Source organism: Prionailurus bengalensis, chromosome E1 (genome assembly GCF_016509475.1).
Source record: "Prionailurus bengalensis isolate Pbe53 chromosome E1, Fcat_Pben_1.1_paternal_pri, whole genome shotgun sequence".
Taxonomy (NCBI): Eukaryota; Metazoa; Chordata; class Mammalia; order Carnivora; family Felidae; genus Prionailurus; species Prionailurus bengalensis.
In genome coordinates this window covers 37,579,329-37,605,912 of record NC_057347.1, presented here as the reverse complement: position 1 = coordinate 37,605,912, position 26,584 = coordinate 37,579,329, and the positions used below count along the sequence as shown (strand labels likewise).

The window sequence follows — 26,584 nt, the reverse complement described above, 5'->3', positions numbered from 1 at the left end:
TATAAGCGCTTAGTACAAGTTAGCTCTTTAACCGGCAGGGCTGAGTCACAGGAATGTGTCCTTGCCCCAGTGTGGTCTGTCTTTTCATCCGCTAGTTGGATGGAGATGTATAGGCATGCTGATAAGATTTGCTAGTGACACAGAGCTTTGAGGGGAAGCAAATCTGTTGCAGGGTAGAGCCGAGATTCAAAAGTTGTTCCCACCTGGATTGTTGAGCTGAAATCCAGCAGATGGCATTTGACAAGAATGTATGTAAAGCCTTGCATGTGGGTCAGGGATGTCAGTGACTCAAGTACAGAATTGAAATGACCTACCTGGACAGCGGTTCCTTCTTTCACTTATTCATTCATTCCACAATTATTTACCAGACATCTATTCTGCTCCAGGCACTGTGCCAGGTGCCGGGAATTGGAGGTGAATCCAGAAGACCCGGTCCCTCTCTGCCTGCCAGGAGCTACACAGCCCAGCATGCAAGAGCTCCAAGGGTTGGTGAGGGAGGCGGAAAGCAGACTCCCAACTCCCAAGTGTAGGGGATGGGGAAGAAGTTCCCACTGAGACCTGAGGAAGGAGTGGGAATTAGTCACACATGTGCATATGTGTGCATGAGTGTATGTGTGTGTGTGTGTGTGTGTGTGTGTGTGTAAATGGAATGTTCTAGGCAGAAGAAATGGCATCGGAAAGGCCTAGAGAAGGCAGCAAGTACAAGGACCTCAGAGAAGTTGTAGACCGTTCTAAACAGAAGGAAGCCAGAGGAGGACAGGGGATGTGGCTGGAGGGAAACTAAGAGCAGCCCCCAGGGACTGACCCCTTACCACCCCTTTCCCATGTGTTTTTGCTCCCTTAATCCTCACAATGGCCCCTGGAGGGAAGAACTCTCACTACCCCCCATTTCTTGGATAAGAAGGTTACAGCCCAGAAATAGTATGTAACTTGTCCAAGGTCTCTCTGCTGGGACGGGCAGAGCTGGGATTGGAATTTGAATCTGATTCTAGAGCCAAATTTTCAACTACTACCCTCATGCCCTTCTTGGCTTGGATTTTAGCTTCAGGACGATGGGGTCCATGTAAGGTTCAACCCAGGAGGTAATGACTTGGTGTGATTTTACATTTTAGAAAGATGTGGGGCTTGGGGTTCCTGGGTGGCTCAGTCGGTTGAGCGTCCGGCTCTTGGTTTCAGCTCAGGGCATGAGCTCACGGTTTCGTGAGTTTGAGCCCCACGTCGCATCAGGCTCTGTGCTGACAGTGCAGATCCTGCTTGGGATTCTCTCTCTCTTCCTTTCTCTCTCCCCCTCCCCCACTCATGCTGTCTCTGTCTCTCTCAAATAAATAAACAAAAATACTCTTAAAAAATAAAGATGTGGGGTTTTAAATGGCACAAGCTGAGCATAAACCTGCTGACACCTGAGAACAGTTTTGTCCTCAAGGGAAGAGGCTGAGTGCCTGGATCATTTGAGAAAAGGTAGATGGACATGGCAGGGGCCACCCCTCAAGAGAGGAGACCCCACAGGGGCACATGCAGTGGCCTCCCGTTCCCGGAAAGGCTGCCAGGTTCTCTGCTGCCTCTTTGGCAGAAAGGGCAGAGGATGCAAGTTATAGGGAGGGAGATTCGGGCTGACGTTTGGCATTTCTCTGAGGTTTGATCTCACCTGGGCCTGTAGCCTGGTGAATGGCTTTTAATTGTGATCCGACCGGTGGCCTGATTTCTTTCCAGCTGCCCAATTTCAGGGGGCTGGGCTGGGGCCAGAAGGGCTGAGAGGGTCTCTCTCTGGCTGCAGTGACCTGGAGAAGTCGGTGGAGAAGATCCAACGGGATGTGTCCCACAACCACCGGCTGGTGCCTGGGCCGGAGCTGGAGGAGAAGGCGCTGGTGCTGAAGCAGCTCGGGGAGACCCTGACTGAGCTCAAGGGTGAGCCTGCAGGCGAGAGTGTGGCCCGTGGTCCAGTGGGGGAGTCCCTGCTTCACCCCCACCGCCCACCCCCAGGCGCTGCCCTCCTGCTGCCTGTCCTCCCTGTCCTTGGAGCTGCTCCCTCCCCAGCTCACTCCTTCTGGTCCCCTCAGCTCACTTCCCGGGCCTGCAGAGCAAGATGCGGGTAGTGCTGCGTGTGGAGGTGGAGGCCGTGAAGTTCCTGAAGGAGGAGCCGCAGCGCCTAGACGGGCTACTCAAGCGCTGCCGTGGGGTCACAGACATGCTGGCCCAGATCCGAAGGTCTTTCTATCCCTGACTTCTTATCTCCGACCTCCGATTTCCCAGGAGGTCACACACTGGGCGTAGATCAATAGAGCGGCCTGGCCCCTTAACCTGACTCCTTTAGAGGTCACTGATATGCCAACTGGATCTGAACGTCAACTCTGACCTGTGACCCCTGGCATGGTGTAGGCTTGGCTCTCCCTTATGCTGGATGCAGTCACTCCTCCCCAGACCCTTCCATCTGTCCTGCAAGATCCCAGAGCCCTCCTCACACCCTGCCTCCCCCAGGCCAGGCTTCCCTCACACGGGGCCCCCGACACGTGGGTCTCACAGCTGCCCCTAACTCTCCCAACCCCAGGCAAGTGGACGAGGGTGTGTGGCCACCCCCCAACAATCTCCTGAATCAGTCCCCCAAGAAGGTGACGGCCGAGACGGACTTCAACAAGAGCTTGGACTTCGAAATGCCACCCCCCAGCCCTCCACTGAACCTCCATGAGCTGAGCGGGCCCGCTGAGGGAGCCCCTCCTACTCCTAAGGGCAACCCTACCAAAGGCCTGGACGCTGCTGGCAAGAGAAGCGTGGACAAGGCTGTGTCTGTTGAGGTGCTGGGCCCGGGATGGGGGGAGGCACAAGCCAGGCTCACGTATTCTCACCGCCATCCTAGGTTGGGAAGTGCCAGCACGTGGGTGCCTTTTCCTGGGGGAGGAGGAAGTCTGAGAAGCACATGGATGGTGGCATTAGTTCTGCCGGACAGAAAAGCATTTTATGAACCTGTGACAATCAAGGCAGTGTGATGCTGGCATAAGAATGGGCCCTGTGGTCAACGAAGCAGAATAGAATGTCCCCCAACAGGGCTAAGTGTATCAGGAGAGTAGCATGTGACGAAGGCGGCGTTCCAGACTTACAGGGAGCCACTCAAGGAGAAGTCTGAGGGTCCCCCGGGGGCTGGATCAAACTCCCTTCTCCATTCCTGGTGTGTGTGGCTGGGGGAAGGGGCTGCAGCCCCTGAGGCCAGGAGCAGGCAGCTGCTTCAGTGCTGATTCTCAGTCCTCCTGTCAAGGCTGCCGAACGGGACTGGGAGGAGAAGCGGGCAGCCCTGACCCAGTACAGCGCCAAGGACATCAACCGGCTGCTGGAGGAGACGCAGGCAGAGCTGCTGAAGGCCATCCCTGACCTGGACTGTGCGAGCAAGGCCCACCCGGGCCTGGCCCCCACCCCTGACCACAAGCCCCCTAAGGCCCCCCACGGCCAGAAGGCAGCCCCCCGAACGGAGCCCAGTGGAAGGAGGGGCTCAGGTATGGGGGCAGGTAGGGGACTGGCAAAGAGCCCAGAGGAGGGGGGCCCCCATCGTCAGGAGTTTGGGGTTGGTGGGGGAGGCCCTTGGGCGTGAGACCCTCTGCGGTCATCCTGCCAGAGGAGGGAGGTGCTGGGGCATCAGCATCCTGACCTTCAGCCACTATAGGGAGACCCAGAGGGCAGGGTAGCGCTGGACTCCATCCGGGGCTTTTCCCGCTGCCGTGACTGCTGCTGAGAGACCCACGCAGGGAGGATGAGCAGGCCCAGGCTCTGTCTGCATGTCATGACCAAGCACGTGCTCTGAACCAGGCTGTGCTCAGACAGGGCATGGTGCTGGTCCCTATAGTCGTGGTTTCTGTGCTCCCCAAGCCTGTGAGCTCACAGGGGAGGCAGAAATCCAACCAGGAATAGCAGTCACCATTCATTCATTCCTGCTGTACGTATTTGTTAAGCACCTACTGTGTGCTGAGGATGAGGAGATAAGACACTGCGTGTTTCCAAGGAGCTTAAAATTTAGTGGCGGTGTAATACTAACATTTTTGTTTATCGGGCACTTACTATGTGACGGGAACTACTCCAAATGCTTTCTATGTATTAATCTTTACAATTTTGCAACAACCCAGGGGGAAGATACGGTAATTATTCCCATTTTATAGATGAGAACACTAAGGCACAATGTAGCTAAGAGATCTGTCCTGAGCCATGCTTAGTGGGTAAACCAGAAAATAGGACACAGGTGCCACCTGTAGCGGTGGCCACGCAGTCCTAGAGAAGGCCCTGGAAGAGCAGGAAGGGCTTTCCGTTGGAGGTGACTTTCCACTGGAGTCTTGAAAGCAAGTAGGCCTCCATGGACAGTGAGAGAGGGCACTTCAGGGAGAGGGAACAGCATGTGCAAATGGCCGGAGGTGTGTGTTTGGTGTTGCTGAGCAGGGCTCAGGCCAGGAAGCAGCAAGCAGAGCTGAGGCTGAAAGATGGGCAGTCGTGGAGGGTGTTGGGCCAAGGAGTTTGGGCATGGTTTGGAGTCATGGGGAGCCACTGGGGCTCAAAGCAGCGGAGTGTCAGGCTCCAGTGACTTTTCTGCAGGTTGCCCTTGGAAACAGTCCCCACCCCTGGAAAAACGGGGAGGGGGAGCCTGGTGGGTCAGGCCGGGCTCTTGCACGTGTAACTGCTGTCTCTTGATGGAGAAGAGAGGAAGGTGTGTGCAGGGCAGCCGCTGAGGGGCAGGCGGGAAAGAGATGGACGAGAGCGGCGTTTCTCAGACTTGAATGTGTGCGCGAAATCGCCGGAAGAGCTGCCAAAATGTGGGTTCTGATACAGCTGCTGTGGGTGAGGCCTGAGCTTCTGCATTTCTAACAGGCTCCCAGGTGCTGCCAGTGCTGCTGGCCCGCAGACCGCACTTTGAGTAACTGGGGTGGGAGTGCACTAAGAGGAGTGACGGGAGTGGGTTTCACGGGGAAGTGAGAGAGAACAAGGAGGGACCTGTGTCCTCCTCCCTGAGCTTTCCTCTCCCCTCTTCCCTGGAGGAGGAAGCAAGGTTTCTCCCCTTGGTGCACGGACTCCAAAGTTAAGCGTCCCCTGACCCCCAGCCCCTTGGCTGCCCACAGATGAGCTGACGGTGCCTCGATACCGCACAGAGAAGCCCTCCAAGTCGCCCCCGCCGCCCCCTCCCCGCCGGAGCTTCCCCTCCTCCCATGGCCTGACCACCACGCGCACTGGGGAGGTTGTGGTCACCAGCAAGAAGGACTCGGCCTTCATCAAGGTACCAACCCCACCCGGGGCAGCGGGATACCCAAGATGACCTCTGAAGACCCTCTGGGGCGGAAGGAAAGGAGGGGGCTGGCCAGTGGTGACTCTGTTTATGGCTCGGGCTTCCACCACGGGAAGGGGGCCTCTGGCAGGGGACAGAGGAAGCGGCAGATGAGGAGCTGGAGCAGGAAAGGCCCCCCCGGATGGGGCCTGTGCGGTGAGCTGGTGCCGGAGGGGGGCAGAGCCTGGTCCTGACGGGGGCCTGGGCCTTGCAGAAGGCCGAGTCCGAGGAACTGGAGGTGCAGAAGCCCCAAGTGAAGCTGCGCCGGACCGTGTCCGAGGTGGCCCGCCCGGCCTCCACACCACCCATCATGGCCTCTGCCATCAAGGATGAGGACGACGAGGACCGCATCATCGCCGAGCTAGAGGTGGGTCAAGGGCATGCCTGGTCCCTGAGTCCTCCTGAGCCAGGCTCCTCCCTCTCCCCACCAAGCTGACCCCACTGGGGAGGGGACTGGGCTTCCGGGCTCCTGCTGAGTGCTGGCCTGTTCCGGACCCCTCCTTCTTGCCTCGATTTTGCCACCGCTGTAAAATGGGGGGAGGGGGCCCGAAGTCCCTCTTTGCAGGTTTGAGGGTTTTTTTATGGTAGTCTCTGAACCCACCCCCAGCACCGCTGCCCCGAGACCCCCTATGCTCTGAGACCCCCAGGCCTGAATGTTCTGAGAACAGAGTGCTTTAACACCCTGATACCCACGTACCTTGAGCACCCCCTGTGCCGTAAGTCACCCATCCTCAAGTGCTCTCAGCCCCTCTCCCCAAGTGGCTGGAGACCCTGACTACCTAGGCCTCGGGAGGAGGAGACAAGATGGCGGGCAGAGTGGCCAGTGAGCATGGTGCGGGGCTGAGGAGTAAGGCTGGCGTCCCTCCCGGTGGGCCACAGGCCAGCACCCCTGTCCTCCTTGTGCCCCCTTCTCCAAACCTGCCCCCACCTTCTGCTCCTCAGGTGTTTGAGAGAAGCTCAGTGTCTTCCCTCCCCCCCACGCCCCGCCGCCAGCCGATCCCCACCTTGCTGGCACCCCAGGACCTGGGGCCCCCTGGGGGCTCAGCCCAGGGCCCCACATGGAAGGTAACGGGCTGTCCCCCACCTCTCACGGCTCTGTCTCTGCCTGTGCCTCCACACCTTCCTCTCCTCACCTCTCACGCTAACCCGCTAACACGCCAGTCACGTCCCCACGTCTGGCCACTGCCACAGCCTCACCCGCCTGGCCTCACCCCTGCCCTGCCACAAGGACAGGCGCGTAACCCTTCCCTCCCTCCCTCTTCGAGACTCTAGCAGTCTGGTACCTGGTGGCGCCTTGTGTCTGCATTTTCTTACAGGCTTGATTCTGAGTTGGGTATTTTGTTCCAATCCGCAGCCAGAGTTCAGATCTGACCCAGAGCCTGGGTTTTGTCTTGGTCCAAGATGGGAGCTTGGATCTTGCTCACTACATGACTTTAGGTCCAACTCAGAATCTGACTTTGTCCTGAGCCCTTGCCTAGTCCCTGCACCTGACTCCTCTCCTCTGCTGCTGGTGCCAGGTGGGGGCTCCGTTTCCCCCCCTAGAATCTATGCCTTGCACCGGGGGCCAGGAGAAAGGCTCACTGATAGTCTCCTTCTATCCCATGGCCCCAGTGGTCAGGGAACTTGGAGTAGAAGCAGCCTATGCCCTTCCTCAGCTGCTGGTTTGGTCTCTTAGCATTGGGAAGTTCTTCCTTCTCTCTAACTTCAGTCCTTGCTGCTGTCCTGCTACACTTATTCTCTCTTTATTCTTTCTTGGGAATTTGGGGGTAGACCCGCTGTCTGCACCCCCCTCCCAGGGGATTGTGCTTGGGGAGGGGGACCTGGGGAAGGCGGCCTGGGAATCTCTCCCTCTTCCCAGTCAGGTTGGGGCAGGAGGGCCTCTGCTCTGGGGAGAGGGCGGCCTCCTGTGCACACACATGCTCACCTACCTTGTCTGGTTCTCTCTGGCCCACAGTGGGCTCCACGCTGTCTCGTACCTGATTTCTGGCCTGGCTTGAGGCTTGAAGCTTGTGGTGCTTTGGCTCCCTGGCCAGGGGGAGCAGACAGGCACTAAACAGGTGGACAGAACTGTCTGCCGGGCAAAGGATGGGCACAGAGCAGTCTAAGGAGCCATCTGGGGATGAGCAGTACGGAAGGGGTGCCCCATGGACTGGCCATGCCCCTGGCACTTTGGCCCACTGCACCCAGCCGCTCCTGCCTCTTTCTGGCCTTTGGGAGCTAATCCTGAAGGGGTCCAGTGGGCAAAGCCCCCCTGCTGGCCTTTTGGGCTGGCTTCCCCTCTGCATCCTGTGGCGCCATCGAGCAGTGGAGCCGGGCAGGCATGGGTCGCCTCTCTGTCTTCCCAGCCTGCACCCCGCCACCTCCAGGTAAGCAGGTGGCAAGGCTGGGTGGGTTGCCTTGGGGGAGGGAGGCTTGAGGTCCCTGCTGCCCCCCTGGAATATCCCCATGGCTCCTTTTGGTGGAAAGAGCACTGGACTTGGAGTCAGACTGCCTGGGTTCAAATCCTGGCTCTGCCACTAACTAGCTGGGGGTAAGTGACCTTGGGTGGATCTCAGGACACCCACCCTCAATGTCCTCATCTGTAAAGTGAGGACCACAGGAGCAGTAGCCATTTCGTGCCGAAGAAGAATTTGGCTGAGCCCCTCCCCTTGTGGCCGTGAAGCCCTTGGAGAAAGCTCCAAAAGTAAAGGGTGACGGGGCCAGGAGTCTCTGGCCTGAGATTAGGGTGACAGCCCCACCCTTTGAGGCCAGGTCAATTCAACAAATAGCTAATATTTGCCAAGTGCTGACGCTGTTCTAAGCACACGCTCGTGTGAGCTCACTTAATTTTCCACCACCTCTCTGCTCTTGTTACCTCATCGTACAGATGGGCAAACTCATGGGAGGACCCATGGGACCTGCTCCCAGAGTTTAACGTGGGCAGGGAGAGGCAACCCTGTGTCTGTGCTTCCCGATAAACCAGCGTCTCTGCCAGCAAGTGGGAGACCACAGTGTGGGGTCGGAAGAGGCCCGAGTTCTAGTCCCAGCCTTGCCTCTGACTTGTTGAGCGAACTCAGTCACCACCCTCCCCTGCCTCAGTTTCCCCATCTGTGAAAGGAACGGGCTGGGCTCACCCGCGTCTGACCCCCCCCCCCCCCCCGCCCACACCATCCCAGCTCAGGGTGTTTGGTTTGCAGGGATCATAGTCTCCCTCATCTTTCTTCTCCCTCCAGGCTGCCCCAAGTCCCAGGGCTTTCTGCGTCCCCCAGATCATCTTGACGGAGTGTACCCCCAACGCTCCCTCCCCACCGGAGGCCAGACCTGAGGAACCCGGTCACAGGACAGCCCCCACCCCGCGACCCCGGACCCTGGCTGGCAGTGGGAGGGGCTGGGATGGTGCACGGGCCCTGCCAGAGATAGTGACCAAGGCTGCCCAGCCCAGGAGCAGCTTGGCGCCTGAGAAGGACGGGGTGGCTCAGAAGAGACTGGGGACGAGGAGCTGCATCGCAGAGGAGGGAGGAGCCGGCGTCCCCTGTTCTTGGGGACCAGCCCATGACGGGACTCTGGAGCCCTCCACTGCTGACAGCCACCCAGAGGAGACCCCCAAGGACACGGGACAGGACGTCCAACCCAGCAGTGGGGAGCCCAGGGGCCAGCCCGCTGCCGGCCTGGGCTGCACAGTGAGAGGCGCCACCACCCAGCGGATGGACAGCCTGGAGGAGACACTCCGGGAGCTGGAAGCCACTCTGAGCCAGATGGGCGCAGCCCTCGCCATGGGGCCCCCTGGCAGCCCCCCACCCCTGCCACCCGGTCCCCAGGTGGCTGCCTCCTCCCCTAGCCTCTCCCCCTGCCTTCATGCTCTAGACTCTGTCCTCAGAGCTGCAGAATGGGAGGGCTGCAGGGGCACCACACCAGCCCCCTCCTCCCACTGGCCTTTTCTCAGCCCCTGCCAGCCTCCTGAGAGCCCAGTGCCATATGGGGTTTGCAGGCAGAGCCTGGGAGGCTGGGAAGCTGGCCTACCCAGGGATCAGCCCAGCCAGCCCTGGCAGGGACCGGGTCCTCTCCCCTCTGCTCTGTATCTATAAACCAACAAATAAAGTTCTCTCCTCCTTTTCCATCCCCGCGCTCCCCTCCCCCTCTCCTGTCTGACTCTCTTTGCCTCTGTTGTTTCTCTGTCTGCGCCTCTGACTCCCTGGGGTGGTTCAAAGGAGCTGGGCTTGTCCATCTCTAGGGAGACTTCACCCCCATTCTCCCGTTCAGAGGAAGACATAGGTCTGGGGCTGCTAATCTGACTCTGTCTGCTATTATAAAGACCCCGCCTCAAATCTCAGGCATGCTCTGCCAGACCCAGCAGTGGGGGTGATGGCAAGGACTCTCACTTTGGAAGTGGCTTCCCCGGGAGAGTACCTGCTACCCCTGGGTTACTCAAGGAAACCACCAAAGAGCCCTCCCTGGGGAGCTGTTGGGAACCTGGCTGGGAGGCCCCTGTCCCCTCTTCTGCAGGGAGGCCTTAAACCTGGCCTCAGAGAGTGGACCTGGGTCCTGGACTGGGATGTGGGGCCCGGGAGGTCCAAAGGTCTCCAGTTGCCAAGGGCCCACCGAGGAGGTCCCAGCCCAGCCCCAGAGATCAGGTCACCCAGCGCCTAGGATTCCCGAATGATCCCGCCTCCAACCCCCACCCTGTTCCTCTTCCTGCAGAGTGGTGGTGGCAGTGTGCCACCCATGAAGGTGGTGACTCCAGGGGCCTCTCGGCTGAAGGCAGTCCAGGGCCAGGCAGGCAGCCCCGACAAAGGCAAGCATGGCAAGCAGAGGGCCGAGTACATGAGGATCCAGGCCCAGCAGCAGGTAGGTGTGGGCGCTGTGGGGTGGGGCTTGGCCCGTCCTGGCCCCTCCCCCCTCCTCTCCCCCCCCCCCCCCCCCCCCCCGCAGTACTGTGTGCTCCTGCTGTGAGCTGGGCATCTCCTGCCAGCTGCCCGGAGACCTCCTCCCTGCCAGCACGGCCCCACCAGTTCCGTGAGCCATCTTTTCCCTCCTCCCGTCAACCCTGGCTCTCTGGAGCTGCTCTACAACATACATGTTTAACCAGGCCACTCTCCTTTTAGGAGACCCTCACTGGGAGCCGAGAAGGTCTCTCCCCGGCTGCTCCTGGAGGAGGGGGAGCCGGAGGACCCATGTCCCCACTGGCCCGATGCCTGAGGCCCTTCCAAGGCCGGGCCTGCCCTGGGGTGTGGGGGCGGGCTGCCGCGTCCCTTTGTCCTCCTGCTTCTGCTCCGCTTCCTCTCCCTGCTCTCAGCCCCCCTCTCGCGGGGGTCGGGTCCTCCCCACTCTCCTCTTGGCCTCCCTCTTGGATTTTGGGCCGTCTCCCGCCTGAGGGAGAGACCAATTCTGCATCTGCTTTTCAGTCTTGTGTTTGGGCTTTGGTGGGTTCCACTGACGTCAGTGGGGAGGGGGAGATGTGGCCCCCAGGTGGGCTGGGAATGACAGGGCTGCTGTCACCTCTTTCAGATTTAGTCAGCGGGCTTGGGGGCAGGTGTATGGAATTGACAGCCTCACCTGTGGGTGTTTCTGCCCTTTGGCCTGCCGTGTGGCCTGGTCAGAAGGTGCAGGGTGGTCCCTGGGCCTAGATATTGAGAGACCTTTAGCGTGCTCATTTGGTTCAGTAGCATTTCTGAGCACCTGCTGTGTGCCAGGCCCGTTCTGGGTGCTGGGGTGGGAGTGGGTGCTATAAAATGTCCACATACTGTGACCTGAAGAAGGTTCTGGGCTCCGAGGCAGGAGGTTAGAGATGGCAAGTCCAGCTACCTTCTTTACAGATGAAGGGACAGCTCAGAGAAGGAAAGGGGCAGAGCCAGGATGGGACCCAGGAATCGCAAAGCCCTTTCTACCACATGGCCCTGGGACGGCCCTGGGCACGCAAGGCCCTGCCTCCCTGTCTGCTGGTTCCCTGGAGAGACCCCTGGAGACGGGCCACCCAGGCCCCACCCGCCCCCGACCAGCTCTCCTCACTAGCTCCCTGCTGGCCCGCCATCTTCCTCATGGGTCCCCAGACACGTCCTGCAAATCCCACCCCCAGCTCTTCGTCCTGCCACCACAGTGCACGAGTTCCCCTCGTCCTGTCCGGGCCGGTCCCTCCTTCGTGTCCACAACAGCAGCTGACATTTGCTCACTTGTGCCAGGCTCACACATTATATCGTTTCACATTCACCACACCAGTCCGAGGAACATCCTCCTGATCCCCCTTTGTTAGATGGGGAAACTGAGGCTTTGCCCGAGGTCAGGCCGCTGGCAAAAAGAGCAGGACAACATCCAGGCTGTGTGAGGCCCCTCCCCCACATACCTTGCCTTCGGCCTCTTCAGTGGGCACCTTGCTGGGCTACAACTCTGCTCTGTCATCTCTCTCCCTGACTTCCCCCGCTCCAGGCACCCAGCTCCTCTCTCCTGCCCCCTTGTCCCCTCTGTGGCCTCTACGCCCTCTCCTCCATTCAGTTCCCAGCCCACCGCACCTTCCCTCCAGCCTCAACCCAGGGCTGGGCTAGGTCTCCAGTGGCCCCCAGACTTTCTCTTCCTCCCATGCCCTACTCCCCTGTCCGCAGGATGTGCGGTATAGACCCTGCCCCCCCACATACACACGAGTGCGCGCGCACATACACACACACACACACACACACACACACACACACACACGGGGGAGCCGTGTGTAGACCCTCCGTTCCTTGCTATCCTCTCCTCCCTTGTCAGCCCTCACCCTGACCCTCCTGACTCCTTTCTGGGCGTTTCTCCTCTGCCTCTTCACTTCGCTGGGCCCCACTTCCTCCTGGGCCTCTTAGCTCTTCATACCACACACACCTCCCCCTGGCACCCTCTGTCCCTGGCCGGAGTCTCTGTTCTGAGCCCAAGCCTGCCCATTAGAAAATGTCACCCTCCCTCCCCGGGGCATCCACCACGCTGGGGAGTCTCGGTGGTTCCTCCTTCCTCCCTCACCACCTACTGTCCATGGTTCTCTCCCCACCAGGACCACAGGCCTAGCCATCCCTCTCACTCGCACTGTCTAGGAGCCTTTCTTTAAAAAAGCACCTTCTCCCTAATAAAGCGATATATGTTCCTTGTGGGCATTTCTTAAAGCAGCAGGGGAAAAAATCATCCTATGCCTCACTACCTAAATGCATGCCCTTCTAAGGTCTCCCTGTGACTTCTGTCACCTCTAGCCTATTTTCCCAGACCTGTGGGCTGGGGAGGGATATTTACAAAATGCGAATTATCGATTATGTCATTCCCCCAACTCCAAGCCCATGCCCACTGCTCCCTGCCGGGTGAGAACCTCACCCAGGGTGCTTTGTGACCAGCCTGGGTTCCTTCCTCCTGGTTCTCCTGACACCCTCCACCCACACCCTCGATTTGCTCCAGCCACACTGGGTCAGTGTCCTCCGGGCCCAGACACCGCTCCGTATGGGCCCAGGCTGTGAACTTGGTCAAAGTCCTCGGCCTTCTGCAGGCTCCTCCCTCATCTGTACAATGGGGACAGAAACCCAGCAGCAGGGTTCTGAGGTCACATAATACCTGGTGCGGGAAAGAACTGTGAGAGCCCCCATGGTGCTCTGCTCAGGAGAGTCCCCACAATCCTCCACTGCCCTGGACGTTTGTCAGTGCCAAGGGCCAGGCAGCGACCTTTCTCCTATCATGTGGTTCTAACATTTGGGGCTCGAAGCTGCCTTTGACAACGACAAGGGGAAGGAGAATAAAAGCGCCAGGACTAGAGACACCAAAACTAGGGGGAAGAGAGTTCCAAGATGGGGTCGCAACAATGCCTTAATCCTACCGAGAAAGCAGAGGAAACAGTTGAGGAAAAAGCTCTTGGATGTTGTGCTCAAGATGCAGGGGTGGGATGGTAGCCAGATTTCCAGGGGCGTGCGGATCCAAGGCCTGGTGCAGATGGGAAATCGTGGACACCCCCTCTTCTGCTAGGGCCTGAGAGATCAGTTGAACACCTGCTATAACCCCCCCAGGTGGTCCTGCCTCCCTGCCCCCTGCATTGGCTGCCTTCGCTCTCAGGGGTTCTAGGCACACAGATCTGTTTAGGAGGAGGAGAACCTACCCAGGAGCCCCCAGCTGACCTCCCCTCTCTTCTCATTGCCCGTTTCCGAATCGGTCACTGGCCAGGAGAACAGAATTGTTCCAAATGTGTAGATTGCTTAGGACCCACCCCACCTGGGCTGAGGGAAAGGCCCACGTTTCCTGATAGATGGAGGCCTGATTCAGGCAGGATTTCATCAGCGAGGAGGGAGGGCGTGTGGGCCTGGGAGGAAGTGACCCTGGAGGAGGCACCAGCCAGCGGGGTCTGCCGACATGAGATGGTCTGTGCCTGTGCGGAGATCCGTGACCTAGCGAGGAGCTGCAGGCCAGCACGCTCAGGGCGTGGAGCGGGTGCTAGACTCTGACCCACGGGAGGAGGAGGGCTGCAGGGCTCAGCCCTCTGGGCCCAGCTAATGGCTCTGGTCTCCTCCCAGCTGAAAGCTGAAGGTTTCTGCCTTGCCGCAAAGGTGACAGAGCTCTGTTTCTCCAGACACAATTGGAAGTGACAGGGGAAGACTGGTTGGTGAAATGAAGGGATAGAAAACTTGAGAGACAACTGCTGTGTTACCTGAGAAGTGAGCTGCACGGGGACAGGAGCATTGGGCACAGGGGGCATGCTCCCTCAGCTTCAGGAGCGGGGACTTTAGATGTCGCCACGGCCAGTCTCCTAGAAGGGAGGGATGGCTGATAGGGCTTTATAAACAAGTGCTCCAAGAGCAGCTACAAGCGATCTTGGTCTCCATGAAGAAGGAGCGGGGGTGTCCACACAGGCCATTTACAGGCCTTGCGCTGGCTGTGGGAGGAAGGGGCCCTCGCCTGGGTGAGGACATGTCACCGGAGTGAATAGAGGAGTCAGGTGGCTGTACAAGCTGGAAGGCAGATATTCCAAAGACCAAAGCTCAGAATGGACCAGGGCTCTTGACAAACGCTAAAGGGAAGGAAGAGAAAAAGCTTTTAACTAGAGAGATGGGTTGAGAACAAGAGGACAGCCCGGAGGGAATCAGCAGCCAGCTTGGGGACACGGTGAGATGTGAGGGGACACAGGGGGCTCCCCTCCCACCCGGCTTTGGGAGAAACAACTTTGAATGGGAAAGGGTGGGAGGGGAGGGGCAGGACTGGAGCCCAAGGCTAGTGACCCGGAGTGAGACAGCTCTAGGTTGCCTTGGAATGAGCCTGCGTCCGGGCCCAGGTACCGGGACCCCGTGAGCAGGGGCCATGCCTGGCACATGGCCCTCGGTCAAAGGACTGAGTGAACGGAAAGATCTTGTGGCTGCAGCCCTGGAACCTCTTTGAGTCCAAACAGAAGAGCTACAGTAAAGGGGGAGGGGTTAGGAGGCCCCGACGGGAGACCCTTGCCTTGATTTTCATAAAGGGAAAATGCAGACTGCAGACGACTTGTGCGATGCGCAAAACCCAGATGAATCACTGCACGTGTGGAAAAAGAAATGGTGATCATCAACAGCAAGGGCAGGTTCACGGTCAGCCAGTCAGGCTGCCTGAGATCTTCTCGTTGCCCTTGCTGGTGCTGGAGGCGCTCTCTGCCTTCCCTACCGGGAGGCATCTGCTAAAGCCCACCCAGCGGCGGGTGGTAGTGTAGGTAGGTGGGAAATGGAGTGACCTTGCCCAGACCGAGGCTGTGGGAAGTCTCTAGTGATGTGCCACAGAACTCTGTTTCCTTCCGCTTCCTTCCTTCCTTCCTTTTTTTTTTTTTTTTTAATCAATGCTATTTGTTTATCATACTAGTGGCTTTGCGGGGGGGGGGGGGGGGGGGGGGAGGGGTGGACGACTACAACCACAGAGAGAAACCCGGTCTGCGGAGCCCTGTCCCAGTGGCCCTTAAGGTCGTGTGCAGCAGGGTCACCTAGGGTGCCGGCCTAAAATGCAGATTCCCGAGCCTGAGCCAGAGGTAGGTTCTGGAGCAGGGGCCCCGAAATCTGCATCTGTGACACATCATCCTCTGGAGGTGATGCAGGTGGCTCTGGAACCATACAAAGATCCAGACCCGATAGGGACACAGGGAGTCCGCCAGAGGCGGGAGGAGGCGTGGCTCTTTCTAATTATCAGAGCTGACCAGTGAGGGCAGACACTTCACGGGGGAGTGACCTCCCATGACCCACAACCCACAAGGCTGAAGGCTGGAGGAGCACTTGTGGGGGATGCAGTGGGGCTTCCTGCCTTGGGTCAGAGGCTGGAGGCAGTGAGTGCCTTTTCTTCCAGCTTGCGGTGGGAGGGGTTGGGGGGGTTCTTTAGAGAAGTGCTTCCCCGGGGAGGACAAGCTTGCCCCTTAGTTGTCCCCATAAGACCTTCTGCTTAGTAGCAGCCTCCTGCAGAAGCCAGAAGGGGCCCTGTGGGGCTGCTGGCCCGTTGAGACTAACACCCCACCGACTCCCAGCCTGGGCCTCTAGTCTCTCTGCCCGCACCCCTGTGGCGGCCAACCTCTCACACCTTCCTCCCTCTCCTGTCCTCCCCACTCCCACCTCCCTGTCCACCTGTCCTTGGTGTGGTCTCCCCTGTGTTTCTCTGGTCTCTCTCCTCCTCCTTCTCTCTTTCCCCTAAGTAACCCTGGTCCCTAGGCCTTTGGGTCCAACTCTGTCCCCACCCCCCTACCCTGTTCTGTCCCCCACTGTGGCCCCTTCCTCCCCATCCCAGGGGATGACTCTCTCCAGATGCCCCTCTGGCTTCTTCCTTTTGCAGTTAATGTTCTCTTGGATTTGTGGAGGTTTTTCATTTTTAAGAACTTCAGCTGGGGACCAGCATGAAGGCTCTCCATTCCTCTCTCTGACCCCCTGACCCCTGTTTTTGTTCCAGGCCACTAAACCATCTAAAGAGATGAGCGGGTCGAATGAGACCTCAAGCCCAGTCTCAGAAAAGCCCGCGGCTTCCAGAACCTCTATCCCTGTATTGACTTCCTTTGGGGCGAGGAATTCTTCCATCTCCTTCTAGAAGCCCCCTCCCACCTCCACCTCAGCCTGTCCCCCCTCCTCACCCCTGTCACTTCTCTCCCCTCTCACCTTCCTCTCATCTCCACCCTACCCCCACCCCATTCTCTGGACCCTCTGAAGGGTTTGCCGCGGGTGTGGCCCTCCTCCGCTCTCTGCACCCATCCCCTTGTTGGTGTTTTTGGTTTTTTAAACGACTCACTTTTAATTACCTTTTTTTTTTTTTTTTTTTTTTAAGTAAAACAGTAAAACTAAAAACCAAAACACACCACCTTCCCTTGATTTCCTGTTTCTGGCCTGCCTCCTGTCATCCTTGCTCCATTTTCTCTTTACCCACGCTTCCTCCCAAGTCCATCCCCACGTTCCTGCACCCTACGCTCCCTTCCTGAGAGCACTCCAACCAAACTCTGAGCCACGGAGACTTGGAGCGGCGGGACACCCCTCTCCCCTTCCTCGGAAACCTCCCTGGAGGAAAACCTGGACGTTGGACCAACCCCCACTATCAGGCCGGCAGCCAGGACGAGGACGCAGGGAGACTCTAGCCCTGGAGGTGCCCCACCTGCCGGCCTCAACAGTGGACTGAACTCCACTCTGCTCCCTTCTGCTCCTGGAGTCATGATGGGTGGGGCAGGGGTGGAGGGGCCGGTATGAGGCCTTTGAATCTGCGTGTCCGTGTCTGTGGAGACGAGTTGGCTTCCTGGGACTCCCTTCTTGTTTGTGGTGAGGAGCCGCCTGGCCCGTGCCGAGCGAGGAGGGGGCCCTGCTGGACGGTTGGTTGTGGGTGGCGGGTTGAGCAGACAGCCTGACCCTGGGGGTCACTGCCTTGGAAGAGGGCAGCCCCGAGGAGGGGTATTTGGTACTTTCAGTTTCCTAATTTAGCACTTTAAATGACATTAACTTATTTAACGGGGGTAGGGTGGGCAAGAATGAAGGGCCTAGAAAACTAGATTTGGGGACCTGGAGGGTGGGAAGGGGCTGGTTGTGAGGGAAGTGGGGGGAATAGAGAGGGTCTGATGGGGGGGGGCGGTAAGGACAGCTCTGACCCAAAGGTCAAGTGACATGACCTTCAGCCATCTTCTTTGAGATAATGAGGGTTTTCAGGGAAGGGATGCGATGTGATTTTTTCAGCGGGGAGCTGGTGACCCTTGGTGAGTTCCTTGAGGGTCCCTGAGGCCTGACCAGCCAGCCAGCGCCCCTAAACCGACCTGTGGATGCCTGTGTAGCTTTAGGCCAGGTCCTGAGAGGAGGAGAGAAAGACCAATTTTGGTTCTCAGCCCCAGGCCACCCAAGGGCACAGTGAGGGGCCAGCAAGGGGGTTACACGAGTGGGGGGGTTGTGCAAGGAGGGTCCCCAGGGAGTAGGATTCTTATTTGGAGCACAAAGTGGGGTAAGCACAGGGGAGACTTTGGAGTTAGCCTCCCCAAGTAAGCACAGAAAGAAGGAGCCATTGAAGGGGCAGAACCCCCTAGTCCCTGGGGCCTGGCTGGAAGGTCAGTGCCTGGGGAGAGCCAGGGGAGCTGTTGAGGGCTGGGGAGGGAGGGGAAACCAGGGTTGTGTTTCTTCATTTCTTTTGGTTTTGGTTTTGGTTTTGGTTTTTTTGTTGTTGTTGTTGGTTCATCCTTGTTTTCTAGCTTTGGATCATTTTTGTACAAAGGCAAGCAAGCCTTTTTGAAAAATAACAAAAGAAGAGGAAAAAAAAAATCCCTCCTGAAAAAAAAAAAAACCCTTGGAAAATAGAAAAAAAAAAAAAGGACCTCATAAATGATGCAATTACTTTTAATTGCAGGCAACTCTTTACATTTAAGTGAAGTGTCTTAACATTTTATATTGTTTTAAAAATATATTTACATATTATATATATATAATATACGTAATATAAATATATATAAATATTTAAAAAAAAAAAGAAAAAAAAAAAACCACGGCGCTCTCTCCCTGGCCGCTGTTTCGGCGGGGGAGGGGGGCTGGAGGATGGGCACATCGGCCTGGCTTCTGTGGTCCAGTGAAATGGTTTGCTTTGATTTGGCTGTACAGAGACCCCCTGACTGGGAGGGGAGGGGGGAGTGGTGCCCCCTCCTCCCTCCACTCCATGACTCTTTGCTTGCTACTTTTCGCTTGCCCCCACCTCCCACCCTCGGCCCTGTGACCTGAACGTGTGCCCCACCGTCTTTGTCCTGAGTTGAACGTCCCTTTGTGGGGGGAGGAGGAGGTGTCCATCCACGAGGGGCAGATGGAGGGAGCCGTGGGCCCCACCCCACCCACTCACGGAGAGCCCAGTGGGATTTGCATCTTTCTTTCCCTTTGGTTCCTGCACATTTCCGGGCTGAGAGGCGTTTGTGTGGAGTTGTGCGCAGCCTGTGTGCGTGTGTGTGTGTGTGTGTGCGCGCGCGCGCGCGCGCACTGGCACAGGTCCACTTACCCATGTGTGGAGGGAAGCATGTGTGTGCACAGGCGTGACCTTCTACGCGGGTGTGCGGGGAGGCATGCGCACTAAGTGCATGTACCCTGCTGGGGCGTCGGCACGTGCCCCCCCTGCATGTCAGTCCAGGGAGCTTCGCGCATGAGAAGGCGTGTAGTGTGTGTGTGCAGACAAGCGTGGCTGTGAGAGACTCGTATGTGTGCGGGCCACATACGCGTGGACAGGGGTGTACGTGAAGGTGCATGTGACTGTGTGCGGGCGTGTGCGTGTGCACAAGGTGTGGAGACTCAGGCGCGTGGGAATGCCTGCGTGTGTGTTCCATCGGCCCTGCACCGCTCGCTTTGGCTCCCCTCCCAAGCCCCCAGCCCCTGGCCCTCTGCAAGCCCGCAGCACGTCAATGCCCCCCAGCTGCATGCGCCTCGCTGCTCTGTCCATCAGTGTGTGCTTGACCAAGAGAAAACTAAGACGTCCGGGGGGGTCCTTGTACCTGGTCCCCCCGCCCCCACCCACTGTGCTGTGTTACTCGCATGGGGGGGTTCCTTTCCCGCCCCTTCCACAATATGCTGTTTCCCCAGGAGCCTCCGGCCCGCGGCTCTGAGAGGGGGTCCAGGTGAGGCCCCACCCCCACCCCAGGCTGAGCCCCGGCTCCGCACCCCCGCCCCGTCCACCCCGTAGGGCCCGTGTTGGTGTAGCAGTGATGGCTTCTGTGGATATTCTGTGACCTCTGTCAGTGTAACTTGACAATTTCTAAACGGAAAAGGATTGCTGTGTTTTCTCTGTCTCTCTTTTTTAATGTCCTTTTTCTTCTCCTCACCTCCCTGCTCTCTTTCCTTTCCGGTTTTTCTAGCCGAGTGTTTGGGGCTTAAATAAAACTTGTTTCTTTTTCCTCTCCTGGATCTCCTTTCTATAGGCTGCTGTCTCATTATTTCTCACCTTCACCCTGGAAGGTGTTGGGATGGATGGGGCAGAGATGGGGAATCTGGCAGGTAACTGCCCTGCAGCATTGAAAGAGGAGGGGGCAGGAACAGGGACCCTTGGGGCTGCCGCCGTCCCACAGGCCCATGAGAACCCACATCATGGACACGGGAGAGGAACACCGCTGACTCGCGTCACCGCCCTCGGTGAGGTAGCCACGGGCATCTCTTACACCTGAGACCACAGAGCCAGAGACGGGAGGTGACTTGCCTGGAGTCATACCACTAGTAAGATGCAGAGTCAGAATTCGAATCCAGCTCTGCCTGCCCCCAAACCCAGTGCTGTTCCCCGCCACACCAAGTAGGGTCTGATTACCTCCCTGTGTTGGGGCCTGGCCTCCTGCCCTTTGGGTGGGATGATCCTTCAGCATGTCAACCACCCTTTCAATGGCAGCTTTCAAACTTAAAAAAAAAAAAAAACCAACAGCAAGAAATACATTTTGCATCTTTATGATGTAGATGTGTACACACGCATTCACTGAAACACCATTTACTGTATACAACGCACTCTGCTATTTCCTGTTAAATCCTAAATGTTTTGGTCCCAAACCACGGAATCGACTTCATGACTCGCTAATGGGTCAAGACCCACACAGTTCGAAAAACAACTTGTCTGAAGATCTAGTCTCAGTCCCAATCACGGTGCATTTCTGCTTTCTCCTTCTCAAAGGCCTGCCGACCCCACTTAACCCCGTGGTGTCGTCCGAGACTGGTGTCGTCAAGACCCCTGAGAGGAGATTTACCCTCGATTCTGGCTGGATGGGGGTCCTGGGCCCTGACCCTGTAGCCAGCAAGTTGCCTGAACCTTCCAGGTTAACCACATCAGAGTCCCGCCTGTCCCGCCGGTGAGTGGGCCAGATGTCCTGATAGGGTTTTCCAGGTTTTCCAGGAATTCTGAAGGCTGTGCCATGGTTCCAGCATGTGCTAAGGGGTCCTTGAGGCTGTCCTTCTAGGCACTCTCCTGCTTGACTGAGGCCTGGGGTATTACTGTGTGTCCTATACCTCCCTGACGCTCGTCGGGCTTTCTATCCCCTGAGCTGATGACAGTGTCCTGGAGCAACGCTCTCCCAGGCCTCGCTGGACCCCAGTCTTCTCCTAAAGGCCAATAACATCTTTGGAGACAGAAGTTGAGGCCGGCTCACTGTCTGGACTCCATGGGCCACCCCCCGGCTGAGCGGCCCTTCAGACCCTCCGATGGCCAGACCTCATCCCCTATGTCCTTCTTAAAGCGTCAGCACGTCTTGCCTTCCCTCCCGCATCCTATGTCCAGAAAGCTGGGAAAGTAGCCAAAAGCCCCCCTCATCTCCGAGAATCACCCCACTCACTCACGGGTCAAGATCAAGTAACAAACGGGACCATCAACTGCATGCCAGGAATTATGCCGGGCGCCTCATCCGTCCTTCAAACACCTCCCGCATGTCTGCTTGCCGGTGCTGTTCGTCCCTTCCTCACTGGGACTGGGGCGCAGCATTTAGGAGGGGAGCCCGCCAAAATACACGAACGCAGATACCGAGCAGAATTGTGACAGACGGTGAGTAGTGCCATAGGGAAACAGGTTGTGACAGTGAGGGGGACCACTCAGGGTGACCAGCTCTGAGGTCACATTCGAGTGGTGACCTTAAGAATGACGACTGTGGGCGGCTCAGTCAGTTGAGCGTCCGACTCTTGGTTTCGGTTCGGGTCATGATCTCACAGTTTGTGAGTTCAAGCCCTATACTGGGCTCTGCGCGGACCGCATGGAGCCGGCTTGAGATTTCTCTCTCGCGCTCGCTCTCAGCCCCTCCCCAGCTTTCTCTCTCTCTCTCTCTCTCCCTTGAAAAATAAATATATAAACATAATAATTTAAAAAGTGATGCCTGGGTATGTGGCAGCTGGTGGTGAAGTGCCCCAGGCAGAAGGCCCTGAGGTAGGAAGTAGTCTGTGGGGTCTGGAACATGGATGGAACCCTAAGTAGAGTGAGGAGGGGAAAGGGTGCACGCCATGAGGTCAGAGCGGTGGGCAGAAACCCCGTCACAGGAGCCGCATCCTGCGGGATGTGCTAAGGAAGGTGGATTTCATCTCAGAGCCACGGAAACCGATCAGACGCTTTTAAAAGCCAGACGCTTTTAACCGATCAGACATTGACATGACCTGACCCTATCTCAGAAGTTACCTCTGGCTGCGATGCCAAGAAAAGATGGCGGGCGAGGGGCAGGGGTAAGTGCAGAGCCATCTGGCCGGGGTGTGAAGCCAGCCTGGACTCAAGCTAACAAATCTCTGGCTGAGGGAAGGGAAACTGAGTATCAGCGCCTTTGTAGCTATGAAATGTACCTATGAGCTTGTTTTTTGTTTGGTTGGGTTTTTTTTTTTTAATGTTTTTTAATGTTTATTTATTTTTGAGAGAGAGAGAGCACAAGTGGGGGAGAGAGAGAGAGAATCTGAAACAGGCTCCAGTCTCTGAGTTGTCAGCACAGAGCCCAACGTGGGGCTCGAACTTGGGAATGGTGAGATCATGACCTGAGCTGAAGTTGGACACCTAACTGAGGGGTTTTTTTGTTGCTTAGATTTCACATATAAGTGCACTCGTATAGTATTTGTCTAATGCCCTCAAGATCCATCCATTTGTTGCAAATGGCAAGGTTTCATTCTTTTTTATGGCTGAATAATATTCCATTGTGTGTATAATTTTTTTTTTCAACGTTTATTTTTGAGACAGAGAGACAGAGCATGAACAGGGGAGGGGCAGAGAGAGAGGGAGACACAGAATCTGAAACAGGCTGCAGGCTCTGAGTGGTCAGCACAGACCCCAACGCGGGGCTCGAACTCACAATCCGCAAGATCATGACCTGAGCCGAAGTCGGATGCTTAACCAACTGAGCCACCCAGGCGCCCCTTCCATTGTGTGTATAATACCACATCTTTATCCATTCCTCCATGAACCCTTAAGTTGTTTCCATGAACAGGGGGTGTATTTCTTAGAGTTAATGTTTTCCTTTCCTTGGGACAAATACCCAGAAGTGGGACTTCTAGTTCTAATTTTTTGAGAAACCTCCATACTGTTTTCCATAGTGGCTGCACCAATTTACATTCCCGCCAAGACTTCCTTTTCTTAAAAAAAAAAAACCTTCCAAAATTATTCTGAGTTTAGTATTCACGTTAATTTCTAATGCTATCATATTAATAAGCGTCCTTAATTTAAATTTAAAAAAATTTACTGAGACTAAATTCACACTACATACAATTAATTAACATTTTAATTTACTTTTTTTAAAGAGTGCCATTTAACAAACTTTTAATGTTTATTTATTTTGAGAGAGGAGGGGGAGGGGCAGAGAGAGAGAGAATCCCAAGCAGGCTTTGCACTGTTAGTGAAGAGCCAGATACAAGGCTCGATCTCACGAACTGTGAGATCGTGACCTGAGCTAAAATCAAGAGTCGGACGCTTTAACCGACTGAGCTACCCAGGCGCCCCTAATTAACCTTTTTTAAAATGTACAATTCAGTGTACTCACAATGTTGGGCAACCACTATCTCTGGTTCCAAAACTTCTTCCTCACCCCATAAAACAACCCATACCTAAGCAAACTTGCCCCATCCCCACCCCACCCCGTTCCCTAGTAACCGCTAATCTGTCCCTAGGGGGTTGTTTGCTCTCCACATATATCATACAAAAGACATCGTATAATTTGTGACCTTTTGTGTCTGGCTTCTGTCAGAATAACTTTTCAAGGCTTCCCCAAGTTGTCACACGTATCCGGACTCTGTTCCTTTTTACGGCCGAATAGTACAGTGTTGTATATACATACGACGGTTTATCTGTTCATTCATCTATGGACATTTGGGTTGTTTCCCCCTTTTGGCTACTATGAATAATGCTGCTATAGACATTCACGTACAAGTTTCTGGGCGGACGTGTGTTTTCACTTCTCTCGGGGCGATGGCATTGATGCGTCATGTGTTTCTGTGTTGAATTTTTTGAGGAACCCGCCAAGCTATTTCCCGCAGCGGCTGTGTTAGTTTACATACTAACCATCGAGCTGGGTGCCTGTTTCTCCACATCCTCACCAACACTTGTTGTTTTCTATTTTCTTCTATTTTTTTTCTGTTTGTTTTTGAGAGAGAGAGAGCACGAACGGGGAAGGGGCAGAGAGCAAGGGGGAAAGAGGCTCTGGAGTGGACTCTGAGCTGTCAGCAAAGAGCCCAGTGGGGAGCTCAAACTCACGAACCATGAGCTCATGATCTGAGCCCAAGTCAGACACTGAACTGAGCCACGCAGGCGCCCCTCTAGTTTCTTGATTTAAGCCATCCTAGTGGGTGTGAGGTGGTAGCTCACTGTGGTTATAATTTGCATTTCCTTAACGAGCAACGAAACTAGAAAAATACAGAAAATTAATTTAAAATGATAAAAATTAATAAAACCAAGAGTTGAATTGACAGAGACTTTGCTCTCTCTCCCTCTTTTTTTTCCCCTTAGTTTGGCTAAATATTTGTCAATTTTTTTTTGACCTTTTCCAGGAACCCGCTTGTAGTCTTATTGATTTTCTCCACTTTTTTTTTCTATTTTCGATTTCATTTATTTCCACTCTTATCTTTATTATGTCCTTCCTTTGGCTTGCTTTAGGTTTAGTTTGCTTTTCTCTTTCTAGTTTCTTTTTATTTTTTTATTTTGAAAGAGAGAGAGAGAAAGTGGGGGAGAGGGGCAGAGGGAGAGGGAGAGAGAATCCTAAGCAGGCTCCATACTCGGTGCAGAGCCTGACTCGGGGCTCGATCCCACGACGCGGGGATCATGACCTGAGCCAAAATCAAGAGTCAGATGTTCAACGGACTGAGCCACCCAGGCACCCCTCTTTCTAGTTTCCTAAGGTGAAAGTTTAGGTTATCGATTTGAAATCTTTCTTCTTTTCTTATACACACATTTACACCTATAAATTTCCCTTGAAGTGCTGCTTGAGTTGCATCCCATAAACTTACACATGTTCTGTTTTTGCTTTCATTCATCTTAAGGTATTTCTTTTTTTTTAAATTTTTTTTTCAACGTTTATTTATATTGGGGACAGAGAGAGACAGAGCATGAACGGGGGAGGGGCAGAGAGAGAGGGAGACACAGAATCTGAAACAGGCTCCAGGCTCTGAGCCATCAGCCCAGAGCCCGACGCGGGGCTCGAACTCCCGGACCGCGAGATCGTGACCTGGCTGAAGTCGGACGCTTAACTGACTGCGCCACCCAGGCGCCCCAAGGTATTTCTAATTTCGCCTCAGATTTCTCCTTCGACCCACTGAGTTAGGAGTGAACTTTTTTATTTCCACCTATTTGTGAACTTCCCAACAGTCCTTCTGTTATATTAATTTCTAATTTAACTCCACTGTGGTTGGAGAGCAAACTTCGTGTGATTTCAATCCTCTTAAATTTCTCGAGGCTTGTTTTACACCCTAGCATATGGTCTATCCTGGAGAATGTTCCATGTGCCCTTGAGAAAAAGTGTGTATCCTGCTGTTGGGTGGAATCTTCTTTAGATATATCTGTTAGGTCTAATTGGTTTGCAGCGTCCGATATATTTTTTTTTTAATTTTTTTTAACGTTTATTTTTGAGACAGAGACAGAGCATGAATGGGGGAGGGTCAGAGAGAGGGACACACAGAATCCGAAACGGGCTCCAGGCTCTGAGCTGTCAGCACAGAGCCTGACGCGGGGCTCGAACCCACGGACCGCGAGATCATGGCCTGAGCCGAAGTCGGCCGCTTAACCGACTGAGCCACCCAGGCGCCCCGCAGCGTCCGATATTTTACTTCCTTACTGATCTGCCTCGTTGTTCTGTTACTGAAGGTGGGTACCCGACGTCTGCAACCATTATTTTGAATGGCTTGCTTTCCCTTAAATTCTGTTAGTGTTTGCTCCAAATTTTGTGGTGCGAAGCATACGTATTTACAATAATCTCATCTTCTTGATAAACCCTTTTATCATTATAAAAGTCCTTCTTGTCTTGAGGAATAGTGTTTGCCTCCTTAATATCTATTTTGTCGCAAACTTGCATAGCTACTCTAGCTCTCTGTCGGTAACTCTGCGTGGCATCTTTTTACTTTAAACTTTCTTGTGTCTCTGAATCTAAAGGAAACAGCACGCAGTCCGATCACGTTTTTAAATCTATTCTGCCGATCTCCGCCTTTGATTGGGCTGTTTGCCCCATTTACATCCAATGTAATTACTGAGAAGGTAGAATTTATGTCTGCCATTTTGCTATTTTTTTTTTCCATGTCTTATGGGGTTCTTTGTTGTTCTCTTCTATTTCTCGATTCCTGCCTTCTTTTGTTTAGATATTTTCTAGTACCAAAATAATAATAATAAACTTAAAAAATAAAATAAATAATACAGTTTGGGGGGTGCCTGGGTGGCTCAGTAGGTTAAGGGTCTGACTTTGGCTCAGGTCACAATCTCACAGGTTTGTGGGTTCAAGTTCTGCGTCAGGCTCTGTGCTGACAGCTCAGAGCCTGGAGCCTGCTTCGGATTCTGCGTCTCCCTCTCTCTTTGTCCTTCCCCCCGCTCACGCTCTGTCTCTCTCTCTCTCTCTCAAAAATAAACATTAAAAAGGGGCGCCTGGGTGGCGCAGTCGGTTAAGCGTCCGACTTCAGCCAGGTCACGATCTCGCGGTCCGTGAGTTCGAGCCCCGCGTCAGGCTCTGGGCTGATGGCTCAGAGCCTGGAGCCTGTTTCAGATTCTGTGTCTCCCTCTCTCTCTGCCCCTCCCCCATTCATGCTCTGTCTCTCTCTGTCCCAAAAATAAATAAAAAACGTTGAAAAAAAAATTTAAAAAAAAATAAAAAATAAACATTAAAAATAGTAATAATATAGTTTGGATAAATCCTGAGTTAATTTTAGTAGCGTACAAAAACTTTGCTTCAGTACAGCTCCATTTCTTCCCACACCTTTGTACTATTAT

General features: G+C 55.1%; 1 protein-coding gene across 4 annotated transcripts in view; it reads left to right on the top strand.

Moving 5' to 3' along the window:
- SRCIN1 (SRC kinase signaling inhibitor 1) overlaps positions 1–19,593 on the top strand; it is a 68,314-nt gene extending 48,721 nt beyond the window's left edge. For 3 of the 4 annotated variants that reach the window (XM_043584245.1, XM_043584244.1, XM_043584242.1), the window contains 8 exons: positions 1,775–1,905; positions 2,058–2,205; positions 2,546–2,789; positions 3,248–3,482; positions 5,088–5,242; positions 5,505–5,657; positions 9,968–10,114; positions 16,148–19,593. In XM_043584245.1, the coding sequence (XP_043440180.1) occupies positions 1,775–1,905; positions 2,058–2,205; positions 2,546–2,789; positions 3,248–3,482; positions 5,088–5,242; positions 5,505–5,657; positions 9,968–10,114; positions 16,148–16,282 (1,348 nt within the window). In that variant the 3' untranslated portion in view covers positions 16,283–19,593. Of the gene's footprint in view, positions 1–1,774; positions 1,906–2,057; positions 2,206–2,545; positions 2,790–3,247; positions 3,483–5,069; positions 5,243–5,504; positions 5,658–6,232; positions 6,356–8,502; positions 9,088–9,967; positions 10,115–16,147 lie in introns of all 4 variants that reach the window. The other variant, XM_043584241.1, reaches the window with a different exon arrangement.
- Positions 19,594–26,584: the final 6,991 nt, after the last annotated feature.